The following is a 22826-nucleotide window of genomic DNA, read 5'->3' as shown; positions in this document are numbered from 1 at the left end:
AGACTGCAGATTTGATCTCTGTCTACATGCAAGCTTATACTGTCATGCACTAAAAAAGAAAGATTTCAGATTACAGCCTTTAAAAAAGCATACTGTGAATTCAGAAGCAAGAGAGGTAAATGCTAACATCTGCCCAAAACCTCAAAGGAAAAACAGCATCTCAGAACAGAAGCAGCATTTCAAGAACATTAAGATAAACTCCCTTTAGAATTTCACCTTTTTTTTAATTATTTTTTTCTTCTTTTAATTTCACAACTGGAAAGTTGTGAAAAAATGAAAAGCTGAGGAAAAAAAAAAGAAGGTAACACTGCTACTTCCCTGCAACTTAGTCCTGATGTCACTGGCTCCTCAGCCAGTTCAGAATGGCAACAAAAACACAACACAATCCCTAAGACACTATAAAATACACAGTACAAGAAAGGTCATTTTTTAAACCCTACTTATTTAGCCGTCAGCCTGTGAGAACAACAAAGTCATTCCTAAATTACCAGGCAGATGCAGCACTCCTGCTGTTACATCGTACCCCGCTCTGCAGAAGGATATTTAAGCTGGGCGTTTCATTTCCCCTCCGTGCTGTGTTCAGGCATCCTACCTGCTGACATGGGATGAGTGAGTCCCCGAAGGGCTGTGGCAGGCAGCTCTGCTCAGTGAAGAACTGCAGCATCCCTCTGCTCACAGCAGCAGGAGGACTGCAGTGATGAACAGGCTGCTCTGCTCTGCCAGCTCCCTTGGTACAAGGGAGCACCGCTCAAAAACAACAGCTGAAAACCCAAGGCTATATGCATCCCATGACATTCTCCTCATATTCAAAAGGTATCAGAAACATTCCAGTGATACAGAAGCCTGCATAAACAAAATATTAAAGCTGTTCCTTAAATTAAAAATCACTCTGCTGTGACCCCACTTATCAGATCAGATGCAGCATTAATCAAGCAGTCTCAGGCACTTTTCTAAGCAATGAAATATCATACAGAATCATAGAAAGGCTTGGGTTGGATGGGACCTTTAAGATCATCCTCTTCCACTACCCTGCTATAGGAAGGGATACCTCTCACTAGAACAGGTCGCTCACAGCCCCACCCAGCCTGGTCTTGAGTGCTCCAGGGAGGGAGCATCCATAGCCTCTGGGTAACCTGTGCCAGTGTCTCACCACCCTCACAGGAAAGAATTTCTTCCTATATGTTCATTTAAAATGTGATGTAGACATGACACCATCAGCCACTTGTATTGCCAAACTGTAGGAAACTACAGTTCAGGCAGCTACTGCTACTCCTGAGGTCACTGATGCTGGAATTAAAAATAACAATGAAACCGTCTCTTTCAAAATGATCTGATAACATTCTCTTCCTGAAATACATTCCCTAGTTTTATTTTAAGTAAAGATACTGTAATTGGGAAAGACAAAAACCAGTCTGTTTCCATCCTACTGCTGGATTTATCCTTTATGGTCAATACACTGGTGTATACCCTAAGCTAGATCCAGCTGAACCTTTCTGATGGAACCACCTTTGTGTAACTAAGCACACATCAATTTAGCTTTCATTCTGAAAGGAATCACTTCCTATCTAATGAACTAAATTATATTTTACTGAGTGTCAAAATATACCAAAAATGAACTGAAGAAGATTCTATACTAGCAGTGTAGTTTGGATCAGGAGCACACCTTTGAAGTAAATCCCCAAGTTAACTCCACTGGCCACACTTTGATTCACACTGTACCACAACCTCAGTGATCACAAACCTTCTGTCAGATGAAAGAAGGACAGGAAATGTACTCTACAAGTCAGCCAGCCTGTTGCACTGAAGTTACAAATGTGAGCAAATGTGCAATGAAATCACTTGAAATGAACATAGGGTGGATGCTGGCAGCTCAGCACCAATTGTCTTGTTCTGAAGATCCAGCTCCTGTGTGATCACACTGACTGCTGGTGTAAATGCAGACTGAGGGAACAGGTTTCCACCTGATCGCCTTTACCTTATTAGCCTTATTAAATCTTTCTTCTTGGAGAAAAGTCAAAATTGGAAATTCTTTTTCTTTCTGGAATGATAACTGTGGAATATTAAAACTAGCTCTTTTTCTATTGCAGCTCCAAGCAGCAATCTCTTTCTTAAATAGTAACTTCACTCAGCTGTAATGTACCCAATAACGATGACAGCTCAAAACAACGTACAAATTAGTCTCCCTTTGTACTTCAGTTGGGACCTGAGATTACATATAGGAATTAAGATGTGCATAGTCTGTATTTTAGACATTTCAGTGGGACATTAAGAGATATTGCAGTGATATTAATTTTTTGCGTTTGAATATTACTTGTTTCAATTTTCCGGATCTAGTTCTAACACTACTTTGGTAATATCAGATAAATAGATAAGCATATTGGAAATGAAACAAAATGTATCATTTTTGATACAGCTGACACCAGCTGCACCCATCTGCAGCTGTGCTAAGATGAGGAGAAAAGACCTGTCAAATGCATTACGCCTTCCTTCAGCTCTCACCCCAATCTACAGTTCTCAGCAAAGCTGAAATCGCAATAATCCTGCTGTCTGTTGCATCAAGAAGCCGAAGAATCCTTCAACTACACCTAGCAAAGAATCAGAGTAAGAACTTCAGAAAGCAAAGAGACGTCTTGGACTTGCAGATCAGCCACTCACTTTAGCTCTTTGAGGCAGGTTCATCATGGTATCCGGTTTGAAGTCATTCTTGTTTTTTCTGCACAGAACTGCTGTGATGATAATGATGATAACTGTAACCACAGCAATGGGAGCCAGCACCGCTGCAATGATCCACAGGTTGTTTGGTGGGTTCTTCACCACAGCTACAGAAAATTGCAAACCAACACTGGTAAGTTTCACTGTGTAAATTGAAGGCGCAAACTGCTTCCAATAGTGCCTTCAGCTGCCTCCAGATAATTATTAGTATACAAGGATTGTTAGTGCCTATTTATGCCTTTATATTTCTTAAGTATAAATAAAAGAATCAGCAACACCATTCAGCCCACATACCCAACAGCAAAAGCTGCCATCAGCTCCCAAGCCACACTAGATGACATTAAATATCGCTCAAATATTCATTTACAGAATTAGTAAAATTATTATTCTTTTTTTAAAGGAGACATTTAAGTAATGCATCCTGTACTTTTCAAAACACAACCAGCTTATAGGAAGACAGTATATGTGCTGAAAGTATACACACAGAGTTCATGCCCAGTAGCACAGCCTTAATAGCTCTACAAGAGCAAATTGGCTCAGCTTTTTCAAAGACAATGAAGCTAAGCATGCCAACAGCCATTACTGACAGGGCAATAACAAAACGCTTCTCTTGTGCTCTAGGAATATACTGTCATAGTTAAGATCAAAATTAATCCATCATTTCTGAAGGAGAATTGGTAAGGATGGAAAGAGCTCTCTGCAGATGTATTAATAATGGCATGAGGAAAAGGATCCAATTCAGAAATGGAATGGTACTTAAATGCTTTTAGATTCCATTTCACTAGAATAAAGTCTTTTAGTATGCATGCTAACCTCACACTTGCATCAGAGAACCTCCTATTACATAAACCTGTTATCACTGCATTTCTCTCTTGAAAAACACCAGATAATCTCCTTATGATTCTGCATTTTCATTCAGTGAAAATATTTTGTGGACTTCAACATGCTTTTTCTATTTATTTTTCTTTGCCATTGCTTTCTGGCATGGATAGGCAATTGTGAACATATCAATGTAAAATAGCCTTTTATATTTCCTTGGGGACTAATGCTTTCAAATATCATTGAGCTTATTAGCTTGTCAGAGGCACACAGCATCTTTCAGGATCAGACTGAATGCACACCATAATGCTCTGGCTCTGCAGCAGTTATGAAATCCAGCTGAAAGTACGTTTGAAGGCTGAGCCCATTTCACTGCCTGTCTGTACCTCCACACAATGCCAATGCAGTTTGCTAGGCTGAGCAGGAATAGCACCATTATGTACCTGATAGTAATTGTATGCTTACAGACCCTCCAGAATACCAAGCTGAACTCTAGGATTAAGTGACCTTTCAAGGTTCACTTCTCAATTAACTTGTATAAGTCTAAATTAATGAATGAAAGGAAATAAAAGAGCTGTGGGGAAGGAAGGAAAATCTGAATTTTATCAGAAAATAATCATGTTAATTCTGTGAGCAGAAAATTATTGAAGAAATATGACTATTATCTGTAGAGGACACAGAAGAAACAATGACATTATGACAAACAGGACTAACATTTAGCATTCCTGGTTTTAGAACCCAAATTCAGTTACTGGCTTCAGTGTTACCATCAATAAGTCATTCTGTTGCTTATGCAAATTCAGCCAGATTTTGGTGGATTTTGAAGCAAGCTTTCATTTTGCTATAACTCAGTCCATCATCTATGAAACAGGAACTTCTTTGTTATTATTCATCAGCCTAACCAGACCATGAACTCCTGAGGGTAGATGTGTTTTCTTACTGCATTCTGGTACAGAACCTCTCAATCTGCTGCAGCAGAAATTACGAGTAGAAATGAAATGCACACTAAATATTTTCTTTGGGAACATAGAGGCTGACTAAAACGAGACAAACACGCTGTCTAAAACGAGACAAATTGATTTCTTTCCTTCATAAACTATAAAGATAGTTTTACCTCCTACATTTTAAGCACTCCGACTTTGGAATCTCGGTTACCCAAGGTCAGCATTTCCACTTCTGTACAGTTTCTTTACAATACTGTATGCATGCTTAACTTTTCTGAAAATCTATAGGTTGAATGAAGTCACCTTATCAGATGATAGAAGTACAAAGTTAAATCATCTGTGGCAGCTGTTTATAATTACCTAAACACCCATATAGGTAACAAACCTCCACAGAGTCATAAAGCTGCCATAAGTTCCCTACAGCTGCTTCAGCAAAAACAAAGCCGCTAAACATTCTCACTGAAAACAAAGTAGTTTAGATTTTAAATGCTAGGCTTTATGGGGGCAGGAACGGAAATCTGCAATTTTAGTCCCATAAAAGTCAATAACAGACAAATAAAGGATCAGGTACAGTATATAGTTCATTCCCTGGAAATGATACCATACTTCAGCCTTCTAACTCAATCATGTGGATTTGGACAATACATCAATTACTTATTATACTAGCTCCTTCTTTTCCTATCCTTGCAATACTTGTAATTATTTCAGAATCACTGCTCCTTCAGATGGCTGAAGTGATGATCCCAGAAAGTCACATTTTATATGCTGCTTAGCCAGAAAGGAGATCCAGAATGGAAATCCACTCTATAAGTTTAATTCCACCTGGACCAACACCTGAGACAACTGAGAGATTCAATTAGTTGAAGGCATCAATTCATACATTAAACAGTTATTAAAAAGGAAAAAAAGAGAGAGATTAACAGAGAGAAACTCAAAAAGGACTCTTACGATCAGCTTGAACTTGAATCACATAACCCAGTGTCAGGGCCATCCGCTGGGAGTCAACAGTACTCAAAATTTTGGCAGCTGCCGTGCCCAGCAAAGGTTTCCCATTATATAAGGTATAGTATGTCAGTTCAGCTGGCTCCTTGGGTCCTGGAATTCTTTGGATTTTTACCATCTTTCAGAAAAATGAGAAAATGAGAGAAAGAGAAATAAGCCATATTTGTATCATGTCATTACAAAACCAGCAAGAAGTTACGTGAAGGCAGTGCATGCAGATCGTCAGATCTGTTAAAAGCATAAGCTGCAGGCAAATATTAGAAGAGGAGCAGAGTTTCCCCTCTACACTACAGTCTATTAGGATTAGTGAGGAATGACTGCCTTCATGAAAATCCTTAAACATAATCCTAATGCAAAGGAAAGGCATGCAGTAAAAAGGAGAGGTTCAAATGCTTGGACAACACAGTCCTCTGTTAAAAGGGAATCCTTAAAAATCTACTGTTAAAAACCACACTACTGACACATTGCAGCTGAAAATTTGCCTCACATTTTGCTGCCATATTCATTATTTTTTATGCCAGGCTAACTGCGCTTTCTCAGTTTTATACAGGAAAAAATTTGGACATTTGTTTTCATGTCACTCAACAAGCAATTCTTGAAAAATAACACAGAGCTGAAGGAGAAAAACAAAAACTTGTCATGGATTTTGGAAAAGACTTTCTCTTTGAATACTCAGCAACTACCATCATTAGGCTGAATTAGTGAGAAAGCAAAGTAGGAATGTTCCAACTAAATGAATGGTAAATATTGTCATGTAGTAAGTAGAAAGATGATTAATAAATTACTCAGGGCTCAAATGTTTACTTCATAATGTGATCTGTGGACATATGATTCTATGACTAACCTTGTAGAAGGACTGCCTCACACATCTTTTCAACAAAAAGGAACAGTTCTACCTTTACTGAGTTATTCCAGTGATGGAAGAGCTAAGAAACACTTTTTTCCCCACAGTTGAGTACAAAAATGAGAACTACTCATTATGTAGAATAGGTGACTTCATGCTAAAGTATGTGTATTGTATGAATTTTCACAGCAACCAAAAGACAAAATACTTGTTAACACTGATTAGCCAGTGACGATTTCTAGAAGATGAGAGGCATGGAAACATGGCTGACTTCAGCAAAAGGAACCTATTATTAATACCATGCATATTGCTTGCTCTCCTTGGGCACTCTTGAAAACAGATAGGAAAGCTCAATACAGTTAAAGAGCTTTCCCCACACATTCAGGCAGCATGCATCCAGACAAAACTCTCCACAAAGCACATTTAGGTATAACTGATGTCAGACTGATCACCTGTACAGTGTAGCTGCCCACAGTGGTGGCACGTTTAAAACGTCTTCCTTGCTGATGGGACATCATGAACAGCGGGGCCAAACGCTGTTCCATTAGTCTTGCAAAGCTCTGATTGTTCAGCCCCAGTAATGCAACATCAACCCCTTGTATAACTGCAGGAATGAGGAAAATCACACATCAGCACAGACTCAGAAAAGCATCAAATCCATAATCTCAAACGTAGAGGTCAGTGAAAACCAGTTTGGGACCTGTCTGGCTTTATGTTTATCAAAGGAACAACCAGATGCTCCTGTTAGGCAAACAGCAGGGCTTTTTTCACCCAGCAGTTTTGAAATCTGAAGTTGAAGCTCTACACAATTGTTTAAAAAATATTTATATTTGGGAGCATTTATCATTGAATAGATATTTCCTAAATGCTAAACTAAAATATACACTAAAATTGCACAGAGTTCAATTAAGTGATACACCATGCTCATTTTGTTCATAACTATGTATGATTTTTCAGTGTTACTTAAAAATTCATCTGGGATCATCATTAAGAGCTTTTTTCTTCGTTTGCTTTTTGAAACCACTATTTCCGTTGTAATACCAACAGTATTCCACCACACTAAGTGCACAAAGGCAAAAAAAAAACAAAAAAAAACAAGGAGCATCAGTGGAGAACTTGCATTTCAGAGGGTGATTTTAACCTGGAAATTAGGAGTAGACATAACAGGACCAAGTCACACTGGATCCTAGAAGGAGATTACAGAATTTAAGCCATTTCACATCAGGCGCCTTCCCCTTCGCTCCCCCGAGCATTAAACCATTCCAGCCACAGATGCACTGATAAGAAGGCTTTGGGATCTACTGACTCAAAGATATTGGAAAAAGGGTCTCTCTCTCCTGCTCACCTGTAAAGTCAGGACATGCCTGAAGGGGAACCTGATACTAGTGTTCTATAAACAGAAAGTTAAGCACTTAAAGCTTCAGGTAAAAAAAGCAAAAGTTCCCAGACTCAGTCAGCAGATTCTAACACACTTCCCTTGGCTTAATAGATCACCTGTTTTTTTTCTTCCTGGGTTTCATCTTCAAGCCTCTTCTGATTTCAGATTTAAACCCAAGTCCCAACAACTGTGTTTAAATTCTTAAAATAGCTGCACTTATAAACACTTAAAACCAAAATGACATTAATTCTGAAGCAAGCATTGGGTGCAGGGGAGTTCCCTGCCCAAGATGACAAATCACAGTTGAGCCCAAGAGTAACTTCGGATACATTTGTCCAGCTGAATGCAACAGAAGCGTTCAGTGGGCAACCACTTATTTTTATATAAAATCACTGTACCAATGTGTTACTATAATTGAGTACTAAAAGTTATTCCCTCAATTGCATGGAAAACAGAAGGAGATTAAAAAAGTACCTGTGATCACCCAGTAGTCTCTAGTTGACTCTGAGACATCGAGGTTTGGATATTCCAAAGCTTTAAAACAAAAGTAGAAATGATTTCATAATATTCCAATACCTCACACATTTTATGCGCCTGAACAACACAGCCACACATCAATAAATAAGATTGATCTCCAGCTTTTTCACAAAGGTAGTTACATGACTGTTCAACCAAGGAAGAAGAGCTAGAGACATAAAATTCAGGATTACAGTTTCCCATCTGTCTGAAAAAGGACACAAAATGTAAACTGTGTAGGTGCTGCTGCACAACATAAAACGAATCTCCTGCTGCCAGAATATTTGCTGGTACACTTTCTGTGAGTAAAGCCAAGGATTAACTATTACTAAAGATAATATGTGATATGTATATCTCCATGTTATATACATCTCTGCTGCTTTCTCTACATGAGCAATCTTCCAGGAATATAAGATAACTTTCCATGGTCATTCTGTGACTCAATCCTTACATAAGTCTACGCACAATGTCAAATATTATTAATTAAAATACACGACTGTCAGTTTCCATTAACCAGAACACAGTTCCACATGGACTACAAACGAGATTAACAAAACAGTGAAAATGGCTCAGAGTGGGGTACCGGCACACTGGAATCACAACCCACACTGTAGCATTTAAGGTGCTACCATATGTGCTTACAGCTGTGATGAACTGATGTTTGCTGTTTTGATGCTTTTTGTTGTGTTTTGCATCTCAAAAGCGCGTTAGGCTGTGAAGTTTAACACACTGCTAATTCTTTACACACATCAGCTTTTCCTCAGTAGATTTATTCAAGGTGGAAGGCATCATTATTTGGAACTTCTTCCAGGAAATATCACTGCACTTTCCACGTTGATACACCACTATTAAATTACCTTGATTTTTAAACTCCACTGTAGTTTGAAATAGTAAACACTGTACAATATCTGATTGTGCACAGTAACTGCTTCTGAAAGGAAATTTCACTGTATGTCCTGAGCTGCCCATTTCCATGACAGACGGTGAGGGCTCTGGAGGAGCTGCCAGAGTCCAGGGGGAAACAGCGTGCTCTGAAAGTGACAGCAGCATTTGTCTGACAAACTGAAACCGCTGCACCACCACATGAATAAGCATAAAACACTTTTCAAAGCAAACATTCTCACAATGCATGCCATCAGTCTGAAGCCATAAATACTACGTGCACATTAAGATCACGCGTTTGCTGTATACCTGCTGTGCTGGGAATAAAACTGAGAACTCCAGAATGAAATATAAGCCATTACTTGTTAAAGTAGCACTTGCTAAAGACTCAGTTGGGTCAGTTCATCACATCCAAGGACTGGCAGAGAACTGCAATACCACATGAGACTCTTCCTTCATGACAAATGTCTTCTACAGCTGCTGACTATCAAGCATACACCCGCACTGCCTTATGCAAAAAGCACCAAGTAGGGCAAATCCTGATTTAAATTGAAACTACATCTGTTGCAGCAGCAGAACTCATCACCGGGCATTTTCACCTAGTTATCAGGCTGCAAATATCTGATGTGGATAGGTAATGCCTCAAGATTAACATACGTTCCTTTTTCAAACATCTGCATGATCACCAGGGTTAGCTGTGATTCCCACCATCCTAGCTCTGGAGAGGGATCACATACACCACATACTTGTTCATTGGGAAAGTACCTGATGAAGAGCTGCATGAGTGACTACCATTGGGTTGTGTGTAAACAAGATATACTTGCCAAACAGGTAACTTGCACCTTTCCCCAGTGCTCACTTTTCAGTATTCTGGTTCTAGTTCTTCTCAGAATCAGAAAATAAACAAAGATCTTATTAACTTTATTTGAAGCTACAAAACTATTCAGTTGAGTATTCTGATCCTAAATACATTTGGCTCTACTCTCACATATCCAATTATCTCAGTGCTTGCAAAATGAAAAGTTACAAGCTATGGCAATGTTACAGCATTATCAATGACTCCATAGCTACCAGAACTTTAGGGGTATTTGGACACAGCATATCAAATTCAGTAAGCATCACATGAAGACACTTTACCTAATGCTGAGGTGAGCAGAGACATGCCCTTACTTAACCAGGTACCATTACCACGCACAAATGTACCTAATCAGGCTTATTTACTCTCACTTCCAGTGCATGGATAACCTGTCACTACAGCAAGCTTAATTACACAGACTGATTTTACAAAGCAGATTGAACAGAAATCCACATGATGAAATGTTCCACCTCTTTATTCCTTCTAGAGAAATTAGCAAAGTCAGAGATCATATATACCATACAGGCTGTATGATACAACTTCATCTAGGTCTTGTACCTCTGATTCTTCATACTGGGGAAATGCAAGTGAATTACTGACACATCACAAACTGAGTGAAAAGCTTAGCAGATACCCAACGACTCTGAGGAAAGAGGTATGTTGATAGAGCTCACCCACTAAACAAGTGTGGTAGCATGCTACTGAGTCATGCTCCCAGACCAATCACTGAGGGCTCAATCTTTCAATAGCAAAGGGCTATGCTGAAGATGCACTCTATGCATTGGAATAAGTTACTCTGAAGCAGCAAACTGGGAGATTTTTATTTTATACACTATTTAATTTTGCTTGGAGCTTAGCATAGGCTTTTTTTTTTTTTTTCCCTTCTATACACAACTCAAGTAGGAAAAAAACCACAACTTTTAAGTTCCCACCCACTTCATTCTTTTTCTTAAACTAAGTCGAAAACAACAGAAAGTTGTCATCAAAATAACCCATAATATATGAGCTTCAAACCAAAGGTATTTGCAATATAAAGGCTTGGTGGTGGTTGATCCTACAGGTGTGTGTTGAGAAGTGCATACTTACACTCCGCAATGGTGAGAGGTGGGTAGGTCAGATAGAAACCCACCAGCTCAGCTGACAGCTGATTAAGAAGGTTGCTGGAAATAGTGCCATTTAAAGTTGTGCTTTGGTTGTTGACTACATAAAACAGAGTGACAGCTTGAGAGACTTTGGAGGTATTCAAAATCTGGAAAAGAGGTAAAGAAATAAACGTGTGATCTTGTTTCAGCTCAGTAAGAAATAATAACAAAAAAAATAAAGCATGTACAGAATTACTGGAGAAGGCAGAAAAGGTGCCTGAATATTCAGTAGAAATATAAAGCTGGAAGAATACCTTACACTTCATCTCTATTTGAGTTTCAAAACAGTCGTGTTTTTTTTTTAATGAATCTTGTATTTATAAGTTTACCTCCGATAAACAAAACTATTTCAGAGGAAAGCATAAACTTACTGCCATATTGTCTGCCAAAGACATTTAGTTGAAATATATTATATGGAAATACAAGTACACACATAACAAATGATAACCAAGAAACTTTAGCAACAAGCACTGGCAAAGCAGGCAATGCTGTACCTGAACTGTTAGATTGTTGCTGGTATTCCAGATCTTTCTTTCGGCGTCTTGAAACGCTCTCTGTAACCTTTGCTCCATCGTCTGAACAAATTTGCATGACTGTATATTATCCGTTTGACTCACAAACTGCAGCTCTGGAAAAGGAACAGTGCATTTGTGTGAAGACAAAATATGTCTACTAGCGTAACCTTTATGATGCCCAAGTGCAGGTAAAAACAGTGCCACGTAAGATCATTTTATGCCGTTTAAGCATTGTACTGATGCATAAAATGGTCAGACCAGCACACTGCAAGCACATTTACTCAAAGCTGGGCGGTGAGATTCATACTAAAACAGAAGTTATACTCTAAAATCTTGCGAGCCATCGGCTATTACAAGCTATAATAAATTCTAATATTGATTCTCATTCTGTTTGTGCTAGGAATATATATTTCAAGCACGCATACATACATACATACATAATAACATATAAGAAGCCACTTTACAATTGAAATCATTATTCTACAGAGCTGAGGCAGTGATTTGGGAAGGCAGCATTCCTCCCAAACTACCAGCAGTCCTGCATTGAAGGCACTGTCACAATGCAGATGAAATCAAAGCACAGGCTGTCTTGCTGCTTCATGTTGTGGTGCTGCACTGGAGACCAAGAAGGAAGCAAGGAAGCAGAGGGAAGGACAAACACCACCCCTCTGCACAGGACCTCTAACAAAACACACAACTGTCAGCCTATGCAGGCCATCACTCACCTGTCTTCAGCTGGAGGTGGTATGCAGGAAGAGGCTTCCATGGCACTGCCAGGGCCACGATGGACTGAAGACTCAGTATGTGTTGCTTTAAGTCTGCTGTTGCATTGCTAATCCCATAGGCAATTAGCCTTTCAATTACAGCAGCTGGAATAAAAACCAGTCTCCCTCGTGTAACATAGTAACCAACTGTGAGGTTACTTGATTGCTCCAAGATTTCCACCTAAAGAACACAGGGAAATCTTTTAAAATTTTGGTTGCAAATGCAACCCCTATTGGATGAGACATCTCAATCTGAATATGGCTCACTAGCAGGGCTCCTGTCTGTACAAGACTAGCACCACACCTGACATGGAAATCACAGAACTGCTCAGGGATGTTTAGTTACAGCCCATGCAAAACATCATCTCATCATCATTGCCATGACAACTCACATATCTCCAATACGGGTCAAGGCTTCATTCACATATAGGTAAAAGGATACGCTTGCCATTTTGAGCAAAATTACTTATTCCCCCTTCCTTGATGAGCATACCCCATACAACAGCTTCAGGCTCAACACAAAGTGCCTAACAGAAGTGGGAACGTGTGTTTTATGGAACAGCACCCCAGCAACCTCTAACACTCAGCCGCAGAATTTCATGCAGGTTAGCTGGAAGGTGATGAGCATGCCTCCCTCACTGATGTCCAGCAAAATATGCTCTCTCCCTGCTCAGGATTTTCATCCCTGTAGAACTGAACTTGTCAGACACTCAATTTTCAATGGAAATGGACTGACAGCAATGACATCCCATTTACTAGCTCTGCTTTTGCAATTGATCAAGTCTAAGAACAGTAGCACTGCTGTAAAGGAGGAAACTTCTGTTAGTTGCAGTTTTCCAGAAGATACCTAAAAGAAAGCTGTATTTCTCTTCAATTTATTCAAATAAAATGACAAAGATTTTTTAATGGTCCTCATATTTTCAGAGCCCAGAGCAGGCGTCATCTATGCCTGCTTTCCATAAGAAAAGCTCAGTGCTCCTCTTTAAGAGGCATTCTGCATTCAGAGCCACCACTTCAACATAAAGCCGCAGGCAGGCAGAACTTTTAATCAGTCTGATTGGAATTTGCATCAAAAAAGGCAATACCAGAGTTAAGAAATCATCTTGCTCCAAGACCCAAAACCAAGTATACATAACTGCCCATGCGTCAGAACTAATCTGGAGACACTGATGTATTAGATATGGGTGAGGAAGCAATCAGGAGGGGTGAACAGAGTCCCATCAACCAACACTGGAATACCTGTCACTACCTAGCCCACCAACTTCCTCTTACTATCTACCCCTCCACAAAGATACCTGCTACTTGTCTTTGACACAACCAAGTCACCCAGGTGCATAAAGCCTACAGGCAACACAAACCTGTGAATTTCTTTGCAATCACATACTGGAAATGAGATGGAATAAGATATAAGTGCTGACAGGATAAACAACATCACCAGGTGCTCCTCGGTAATAAGAAGCATCTAAATAGAAATAAATATGCCCAAGCCTGCAGTTTATAGTAACACTGCAGCCACTAACACAAGAGCCACTTAGTTACAAATGTTTATTATTTCTCTTCACACAGACAATTCAGGCGTGCTTACCTGAGTGCTGACATTTTGATTGAAAGCTTGTCTCAGTGCCTGGTTAAGTCCTTTTGTCACACTCTCCTTGAAGGCTTTGCTGATCATCATCCTCCTTGTGTTCAGAAACAGAACTGCAACGCGGCAAAAGCTGCGTGTTAGTTTGAGGCATTAACACACTGTTGCTTCCTTTTTCAATTCTTTTGTGTTGAATAAGCTGGTGGAGATCGCAGAAGCCATCTATGACTTGCAGCAGCTCCAATGGGACTAAGAACAGTCGGGGCTTAGCGGTGTCCCCAAGGTTACCACTTTTCTGATGACAATAAACCACTGCTACAGCACACAGTCGAACCCTTTTGATTTCTTTAGCAACAAGACTTTGCAGTGCTGCCTTCCTGAGTGAGGTACAATGATGTTTGGTCACCTGTGGATTGACTGCTGCAGCCTCCCCAGAAGACATGGCTGCTGCTACACAAGAAGGCTCCCATAAAGGACAACCACTTCATTCCTTCACAGACAGAGCTAAACAAAGAAACAAGTTATTCTGCTGCTACAACTGCTTGCAATTTACCAACTGCCTGTACACTTCATTTACTAACATTTTCAGTAGCTTTTTCTTTTTCACTTATAATTTGCTGAGTTCTATCGCTACATTGATACATTTCTAGTCACATTGTATACACGCTACTTCTATCTTCGGCAATGATTATTCTATTCATTATGCTAGTGGTATAAATATTTAGCAGCTACTAAAACCAGTTATTTCATTGTCCCTCAGTATCACCCACGATTATATATGCTCATAAATCCTTTTTTGATTCTTCTTTGCTTGCATCTTTCAGATATGTACATTTGCTGGTGCCGCCCTGTGCTACAATAAGGAGTTCATAGGAAGCCTGGGCAAGGGTTCTCTCCAGACCTATTTAATTTAGGGCTGTTAAAGTTAGGGAATAGCAGTCTGTGAAAGATCACTCTTAGAGCTATAAGATGATGTTCTGTTCATGCAGAGAGCTCAAAATCATTTTGAGTTGTGCAACTTCACACACTAGAAGTTATATTCAAGTGAATCTTTAATGACAGATTTAGGTATTCATATGAATACTTCATCCAGTTTTTATAGGTAAAGAGGGCAAAAGACTGAGGTTACTATACTCTCTACTTCAGTAACACAGACCCCTTTGCCAAGGAAAAACCATGCCATCACGACAACGTGGCCGTGCCTCCACCTAGGTGGTTCTGCTAGATCCCCGCACTGACCAGTTGAACTACAGCACACCCAAACTTGTTCCATTTAAAACATTCTTTGTAAAATCAGAGTGACAAAAACAGTCAGTGCCATTCCTACCTAACAACTGTACCTTTATGTACCCAGTACACTAATGCAGTAGCCTAGTCCCTCAGCAAATCACCAGTCCCCTACGTTCTTTGACAGTTGAGTACATTTTGCATTCACCCCAGCTGCCCCTCACCTTTCAGCAAACTCAATAGCCCCACGTACCCGTTTTAACCATGAGGTTCCAGGAGAGCCGACAATCCAGAGGAGGAGCTGCAGTCATGTTAGCGAAAGCTGCTGCTGCTGTTGTTTCTGAAGGAGCAGAAGTGTTTTCCACTCGAGTAGGGGGAAGCCTAGTTGCTTTCGCTGATGCTGTAATAGATGTCAAAGCTGCTGTAATTGTCAGTGGATATGGGGTTGATGTTTTGGTGATTTCTGTGCTTGGGAATTTCTGGCTGTCAGTGACTGTTGTTTTTATCTGCCTTGGTACATGTGCTGTGGGTGCAAGCATGGAAGCCATGACAGTGCTACTTTTAGAAGTTATAAACATAGCTGTCACGTCCACAGGTGACGCAGCTGTGTTTCTTGTTGCAAAAGGAAGATCTGTATGTGCTCCTACTGAACTTAGAACTGAGGTCAATTTTGTGGCAGTGTTATTTTTTGTTAGAGTCAGTACCGGAGTGTTTAAAGCCATCACAGATGGCAAAGGTGTGTTTTCAGTGCCTAGCGACATGAAGGAAGAAGCAGGCACTGGTGAAGCTGGAGATGATTTTCTTGTTAGTGGTTTTGCTTCTGAAGTTCCTACCGTAGGTATTGCACCAGAAGACACTCCAGATAACACTGTAATGACAGAATGGGTAAAGTTGGTTGTCGAAAAAAAAGCAGAAGTTAGTTGTGTTAGTAATGGATGGACAGAAGTTATGATGACTGACTGCAGAGCACTGATGGAAGGGGTCTGCAAAGACATGCTCTTAGTGGTTTTATTAGATATACTAGTAGGATCTAGACTCTGCCTTGTAGCACTCGTGTCCCACTCCTCCACACTTAACGTAGCTGGATTTTTATCAGCCATGACCAAATAACCAGAGGACTCTAATTGGCTATCAATAAATTCCAAGTTTCCAGAACCAATATCTTCTTCCGTAACAGAACTATGTAAGAGAGCTGAGCTAAAAGTCTTGGTTACAGAAACAGGAGGCTTGCCTGGCAGTCCGCTGTGTGCAGCACTAATTTCATAGCTAGCTGAAAGAGACAAGTTGTCAGGGAGCTGAAAAGCCAACGTTGGTGTTGCATTAAAGGTTTTTGCCATTAAAGTCATCTTTCCAGCACCAGTTATTTGTGATTCTAGAGAGCTGGGAAAAACACCTGCATCATCAACATGAGGGACATGTAAATGGAGTGGTGCTTCATGCTGTGCACTGATATTAATGTTCCCAGCGGTGAAGAAATGAGTATCATTTTCAGCTGTGTTTCCACTCTTTTTCTGCAGGCTGGCAGGAACCACAGTAGCAAGGGACAGATACGGGACAGGAGATGTTTTCAGTGCAAACCCATCTATAACAAATGCTGGAAAGCTGTCTAACTTCGCTCCAGTGAAAAGTAAATGTGAAACATTTGGACTCGGTATTGCATGCACGTACTCCACAGAAGAGGCAAAGGAAAGTGGCTGATCGTTTGTTCTCATTTTCTTTTGCAGATCTGAAACTACTGAATACTGTGAATGATACTCAGTTGCTGATGCAGAAGTACTCGGAGGAACTTCTCTTACTGCTGTTTCTACAGAATTTTTTACCAGAGAAGCACTAGTGTCAGCTAAGGACAACGACACTGCATCGGTCTGCACAGAAGGTGAAACTGTGAGTTCGGGAGAGTTGATTGGAGCTAAATTGCTTTCAGAGGCTGCACTTGAAATCCCAGAGAAACCTGAGCCGTGGTTGTCTCTCACTGTTGTCAAGGAAACTAAGGATGGCAGAGTAGTCCATGCTGGAGGCACAGAGACAAGCTGCTCTGTATCACCTGAATATAAAGTCTGACTAGAGGTAAAATGAGACTGAGTTAAGGTTCTTAGAGGTGAATGTTCTGCATGTGGGGTTACAATAGTGGGTTTATTACTTCTCTCTTCATCTGTAGTTCTTTCTGCATCAAAAGGTGGAAAATGTGCAGTCCCAGAGATACTAGTAGTAGCAGATGTATTTGTGACAGCAAAATCAGGATTTGAAAGTCCTATAATTGCATCAAGACTAGAAGCAGCCATTCCTGTTTCCAAGGCGGTTCCTGATAGCTTTAACTCTTTGGAGGGCTTACTGACATGGATATCTGGAGAAACTTTGGAAAGCTGAGAGCCAAAAGGCAGAACAAAATTAGGATTAAAGTCTGTGGATATTTTTGCTGTCACCCATCTTGTCAACAACCATTGAGTTGTTCTTGTCACAGGAGAGCCATCAGAATATGGGACGGTACGTGCAGAAGCAGTAGGCAACAGCATGCCATTTGTTTCATGAGCTCCATTAGTGAGGTCTTCTGCCAAAGCCTGGTTCAGAAACACCATGGAGTGCTGTGAGAAAACAGTCAAAGGGATTTGCAAAATACCCTTGTTGGCTGTCGCTGCGCTTGGACTGTTTGTGAGCGCTACCCTAGCAGAGGTCTCATTTGTCTCAGTTAGCAAAGGAGACATTGTGCTTGTTGAAGAGGAGCGTGTTGCATTTCTAAAGAGAAAATCTCTTTCCCTTCTAAATGCTGGTACTGGCAGCACTGCACTGTGAGCGTGCCTTGCATCTGGAATAAGTGATTTTGGCAACAAAAAGGAAGACATGCTCTCTGTTGAGCTGGAGACCTCAGCCAGGCTCTCAGAAGCTGATGACACAAAAGGTGCAGTAGTAGAGCCTGTAGTGCAATTAGTAAGCGCTGTGGAAGACTGACGATGACTCATCTGAGGGATTTTATGTGGAGTACCCGCAGGATGGAAGAATAATGCTGGAACCTCTGCTTTACCCTGAAAAACTGGTGATGACGGAGGAGTACCATCATTATTTCTGCCAGTCAAGAGTGGCTTAAATGGCTGACTGTTGGGTTTCACTCCAGTAGAAGATACATTATGCATACCTTCATTCAGTAACCATAACGCGCTTCTGGAAGTTACAGGCATGGAAAACTGATGCAATATCTTTGGCACATAAGAGTATTCAGATAAAAAAGAGGTCCTTCCTGAAGGAAACTCTTTTCCCACTCTATTTGTGAACTGAACTGTTGATCCAGAGAGATTTAAAGACATGGTGTCCATCAACAACTCAGGACCCCCTCTTTGATTCACCATACTGGAATTTACATCATTAACCACACTTAGGGGACTATTTCTGCTTTCACTAACCTGAGAGCTGGTCGAATCTGTGTTGAAGGAACTTTCAGGCTCTGCAGACAGAGGTACTTTGAAGGCCAGTACAGCTGATTTAGAAAAGTTAATGGTATGAGGTGATTGTATTGCCAATGAAGAAAATGATGGAGATGGAACAGCAGCAAGCATGTCTGGTCCTGATGTGCTTTCTTTTGAAATGGAAGGTGTTTCTAATGGTGTTAACTGAAATGGCACAGCTGTACTCAAATGTGTCACTGATGGTATAGTGGGTAATGTGGCAAACATACCGAGTTGAGGCAAACCTGATTCCCCAGCTGTTTCATCTGCATCTTGAGATGACAACCTCAGGGGTGACTCAGCAGAAACTTCAGCAGGTTCTTGAGATGCACTATTTCCACTGCCTTGATAAAGGGTGGGTGCCAGGTTTGTTTGATCCAAAGTTCTCGTACGTGTGCCAGTCAGTGTTGTTTTTATCATCTGAAGCAAGTTTGCATTCTCCAAAGTCTGTCCCATAGAAATATCAGCTACTGAGGAAGTCTTAGTTTCTGTGGAAGGCCGTGTTGGTGATAGGATAGTTCTCCAGTTAGGAAAAGATTCTGTAGAAGGAGCAATGTTGAAGAGCTGTTGCCTGATACCTGTAAAATAATGAATAAAATGGATATGAAGTTCTGCAATAGGCAAAGTTGCTGTTATCTGGTTGAAAGAAAGTACAGCACAAAATGCATTATGTTTACTAGAAGTACTGATTTTTGCATTCAAAGAACATATCTGAAGAAAGTTAAAAAACAAACAAACAAAAAAAAAACAGTGGAAGGTTCAAGGTGACAACTACAAACCCATCAAGTTGTTTCATTTAACAGAAGAATAAGACAAGCTTTCCATAGTACTAGAACAGCACTATAACAAAATACTGCTTTTAACTAGGATGGTTCAAGGAGGTTTCTTTTAATGTGTAAAGCCTGGGTCAATTTTTAAGTTTATCATCAGCCACCCTGTGTCAAAACATGTGAGAAGATAGGCTTAGAAGCACAGTAGAAAGGGAATGGATTTTGACAATCAAGCTTCACTGATTTAGCATGTCATCTAATGTGGGAATAGAGTCAGCATTGGCTGGATTCCTGTAGGATGCATCTGGAGGTGCTAATCTTGCCAGTTCTAATAATGCATGTAATTATAGACACAAAAGGAAGAAAATAGAACATGGATGAACGTGAGGAAAGGGGGGTGAGATCCAAAACAAAATTAGGAAATTAAGTTCCTTTTTTGATATGTGCAGATGTACAACACATTTCAAACAGCAGTTCGTTCTACATTCAACACCACGACGCTCCTAGTCTTTGTCTTCTCAAAATGATTATAGTTCTTCTAAAATCGTAGGTTAGGAAATCTCAAGTTCTTATTAATTTAAAGATTAAGATTCAATCAAGAGTAAAATATCAGTTCTTCCCCTCTCTCCCGGCCAAGATAATTGATCAAAACCCAGTGCTGGCACTTGGTCCTGCACCAAGCTATGTCCACTCACACAGTTGAGCAGAGACACGATGCAAAGCCAGTCCCTGCCCTCCAGCTGCAGCACAGAGACACGGGGTGCCAACCTCCTCCATACCTATATGGATAACTCCAGCATAATGGCACGGAAGACTAAACAGGGACAAACCTTGAAATATGAGGTTATGAAACAGGCCTGACTTCATTTCCAGCCATCAAAGCCAACAGAATCAGAGGGGATAACCCTGTACAAAACAAAGCCAGCAGCAGAGAACTGTTCAGGAGGAAAATAGGTCACCATCATCTAGTTAAAGATGCGTTTCTTTCTTGTACTTCACCACCCATCATCTGTATAGCAAGTGGATAAAATGGATTCATACAGATGTTTGAAATTAAAAACTAAATTAAATGCTTTTAAAAAACGAAGCTCTGTGCAAGCTGCAGTTTGAATTTCTGTAGGTCACCTCAGCCAACAAAGTCACCATTACCGGATCTGTTACAACCCAGATGGTCTTGTTTCACCTGCAAACTGAAAGGCTGCACTGAAATCAAATGCAGAGCCTTCACAGAAGACTTACCTACCGCTTAGCAAATGAGAGTCCTAAGGGACAGTTAAATGAGTCAATGTTTTTGTACTTTCTGAAACAGCAAAGTATGTCAGCATCAACCCCAGCATCACCCGCATCATTCCTCATGTGTTACTTCTCACTTTCGTTTAATGAGAATGATGATGAGCAGGGAGACACTATAAACCTGAAAAAGTGCTAAGCTGATGTTACCATGTTTTGACAAGGAAGAAAGGAAAGCTTAAATAGCAAAGAGAATAAAGCATCAAATAAAGATACCCTGTAACCACCATTTGATTCTAGTCCTTCTGCTCCTGTGTCTTCCAACCCCAAACCACCAGCAGTTATTCTGTTTTTGCCCAGACGCAGCATTCAAAAGCCAAAATTATCTCCTCATTACACAGTTTAATCTGATGTACATACTCTTATCTTCAGAATCGGAGGGTGATACCAACAAACGCTTATCAAATACTGTGAAAACCAAGACTGTATTATGGAAAAAAGGTGGGCAAGGGAGAGTATTGCACTTCCATAGATACCAACAACTGAAAACACTCCATGAGGGGGAAAAAATAAAAATCAACACAACAGGAAAGCTGCAATAGGAGCACCATTTCACATGCTCTGTGCACCGAGCCACCACACACACAACTGCAGCAGCTGCTTCTCACATCTGAGGATTAGCTCTGTTTCTTTCACTTCAGGCTACTGACTAACCACCACCTCCAACAATCCCAAAGCCCATTTAGCAGTAACCTTATTACAGTTATCATTGGTTAGTAATAGTTCCGTTTACAAGAATGAGAAGCTCTTATAATGTGCCACAGCAGGAAGACAAAATACTGAGCAAGCTTAGAGGCCATCACAGCAGTACAACTTATAAACCCCTTGGAACATACCTGAAGGAGTAATAGAGGTCAGAGAAACATAGAGAAGAGAAAGATCAACATTCTCCCTTTATCCCCCTTTTGCTAAAATAACAAGAATAGCAGTAAGGAAGGTCATTAACTTAGGGACCATGTACCTGTCCAAAACTGAAGATGGTGCATGCATCAAACTTATGTGTGACAGTAAAAACAAACAACAAAGATGGAGTAAGAAGTCTCCATAATCATCCAAATTCTGCTCTTGTGACACCATCCTCTACAGTGTTCTCCATCCATATAGGGAAAAAAAACCACAAATCAAAACAACCCAACACGTTAGACTTCACAATATACAACCGAAACATTTGGGCACAAATTACTCAGTCATCTCAGCTGTCTTTTACCTGCAGACTGCACTGAAAATGCACTTCTCCTGTACTCCCTGCTTGCACAACCAAGCTCAAACTGGCCGGTGCTTGGGAGGGCAGAGACCAGCCTGCAAGTACTTCACAGCTGTCACCATTTTTTCCTCAGGAGCTGACAGACGGACACAACTTGTACCAAGTGCCAGCCTTGCCAAGGGACAAAATGCATCTCTGTCATGACAGCCAGCTCTGCTGCCATGCTTCAGCCTTGTCCAGCAGCAGGGACAGGGGCGGACAGTAGGATGAGACAATAAATGGTCTGCAGTTAAACTGCACCTTCCTATAGGCAAGGAAACAATTCTGTCACCGGCCAGACTACTTACCTATTTATTCGTAAATACACACTTATACAACCTCCTGGAAAGAAAATGCATTTATTCGGAGAAATTTAAAAGACACCATTAGCATCAGCATAATAAATGATTTAATGAACAAGGCAGCAAATCTGATCTGCTCCAACCCTATGGGAGCGAGGCAGCCGAGTGCAGGAAAAGCAGACTGTATTTCACCAGTAGCTACAAGTCGCAGTGGCATTGTAAGCAGTAAAGAGGTGTTTTCTCATGCAAGTATGCCCTTCACAAAGCTTGGAAAGTTTTACCCTGCCTCAGAAATCAAATACAAAACAATCATACAAAGAAGCCCTGCAAAAAGCCCTCTACTTCCATCTTTTAACAAAGCAAAACAAAAAAATCATCTCCAGAACTTTTTCAAAGAACAACAGTGCTTTCAAAAGGTTGAACTGTACACCAAATTACATAATACAATATACTTTGACAGGCTGGTTGGGTAATTGTGAATGCTCCCTTGAGCCAAAAAGCTTCCCGCTCACCAAACCAGACATACCTCCAAGGGAATCTTCCTTTGCACATCACAAGTGAAGCTGTAACCCGTGCTCAGAGCAGAGCCCTCTGGACCACA

General features: G+C 40.5%; 1 protein-coding gene across 11 annotated transcripts in view; it reads right to left on the bottom strand.

Moving 5' to 3' along the window:
• The window catches only part of KIAA1549L (KIAA1549 like), a 102749-nt gene that overhangs the window by 48392 nt on the left and 31531 nt on the right, over window positions 1–22826 (bottom strand). For 7 of the 11 annotated variants that reach the window (XR_011903640.1, XR_011903639.1, XM_072336923.1 and 4 more), the window contains exons 2-11: window positions 18851–19198; window positions 15437–16051; window positions 13960–14072; window positions 12336–12555; window positions 11590–11723; window positions 11040–11202; window positions 8174–8233; window positions 6774–6925; window positions 5424–5595; window positions 2656–2819 (exon numbers count right to left, since the gene is read on the bottom strand). Coding sequence is in view for 9 of the 11 variants with exons in the window: in XM_072336923.1 (XP_072193024.1) it covers window positions 2656–2819; window positions 5424–5595; window positions 6774–6925; window positions 8174–8233; window positions 11040–11202; window positions 11590–11723; window positions 12336–12555; window positions 13960–14072; window positions 15437–16051; window positions 18851–19198 (2141 nt within the window). In the remaining 2 variants the exon portion in view is untranslated. Of the gene's footprint in view, window positions 1–2655; window positions 2820–5423; window positions 5596–6773; window positions 6926–8173; window positions 8234–11039; window positions 11203–11589; window positions 11724–12335; window positions 12556–13959; window positions 14073–15436; window positions 16052–18850; window positions 19199–20220; window positions 20261–22826 lie in introns of those variants that run through there. The other 4 variants (XM_072336919.1, XM_072336918.1, XM_072336924.1 and 1 more) reach the window with 4 other exon arrangements.

Source organism: Excalfactoria chinensis, chromosome 5, assembly GCF_039878825.1.
Source record: "Excalfactoria chinensis isolate bCotChi1 chromosome 5, bCotChi1.hap2, whole genome shotgun sequence".
In the NCBI taxonomy this organism is placed as follows: domain Eukaryota; kingdom Metazoa; phylum Chordata; class Aves; order Galliformes; family Phasianidae; genus Excalfactoria; species Excalfactoria chinensis.
Note: the sequence above shows the minus strand (reverse complement) of the source record. Positions and strands in the feature narration are given on the sequence as shown.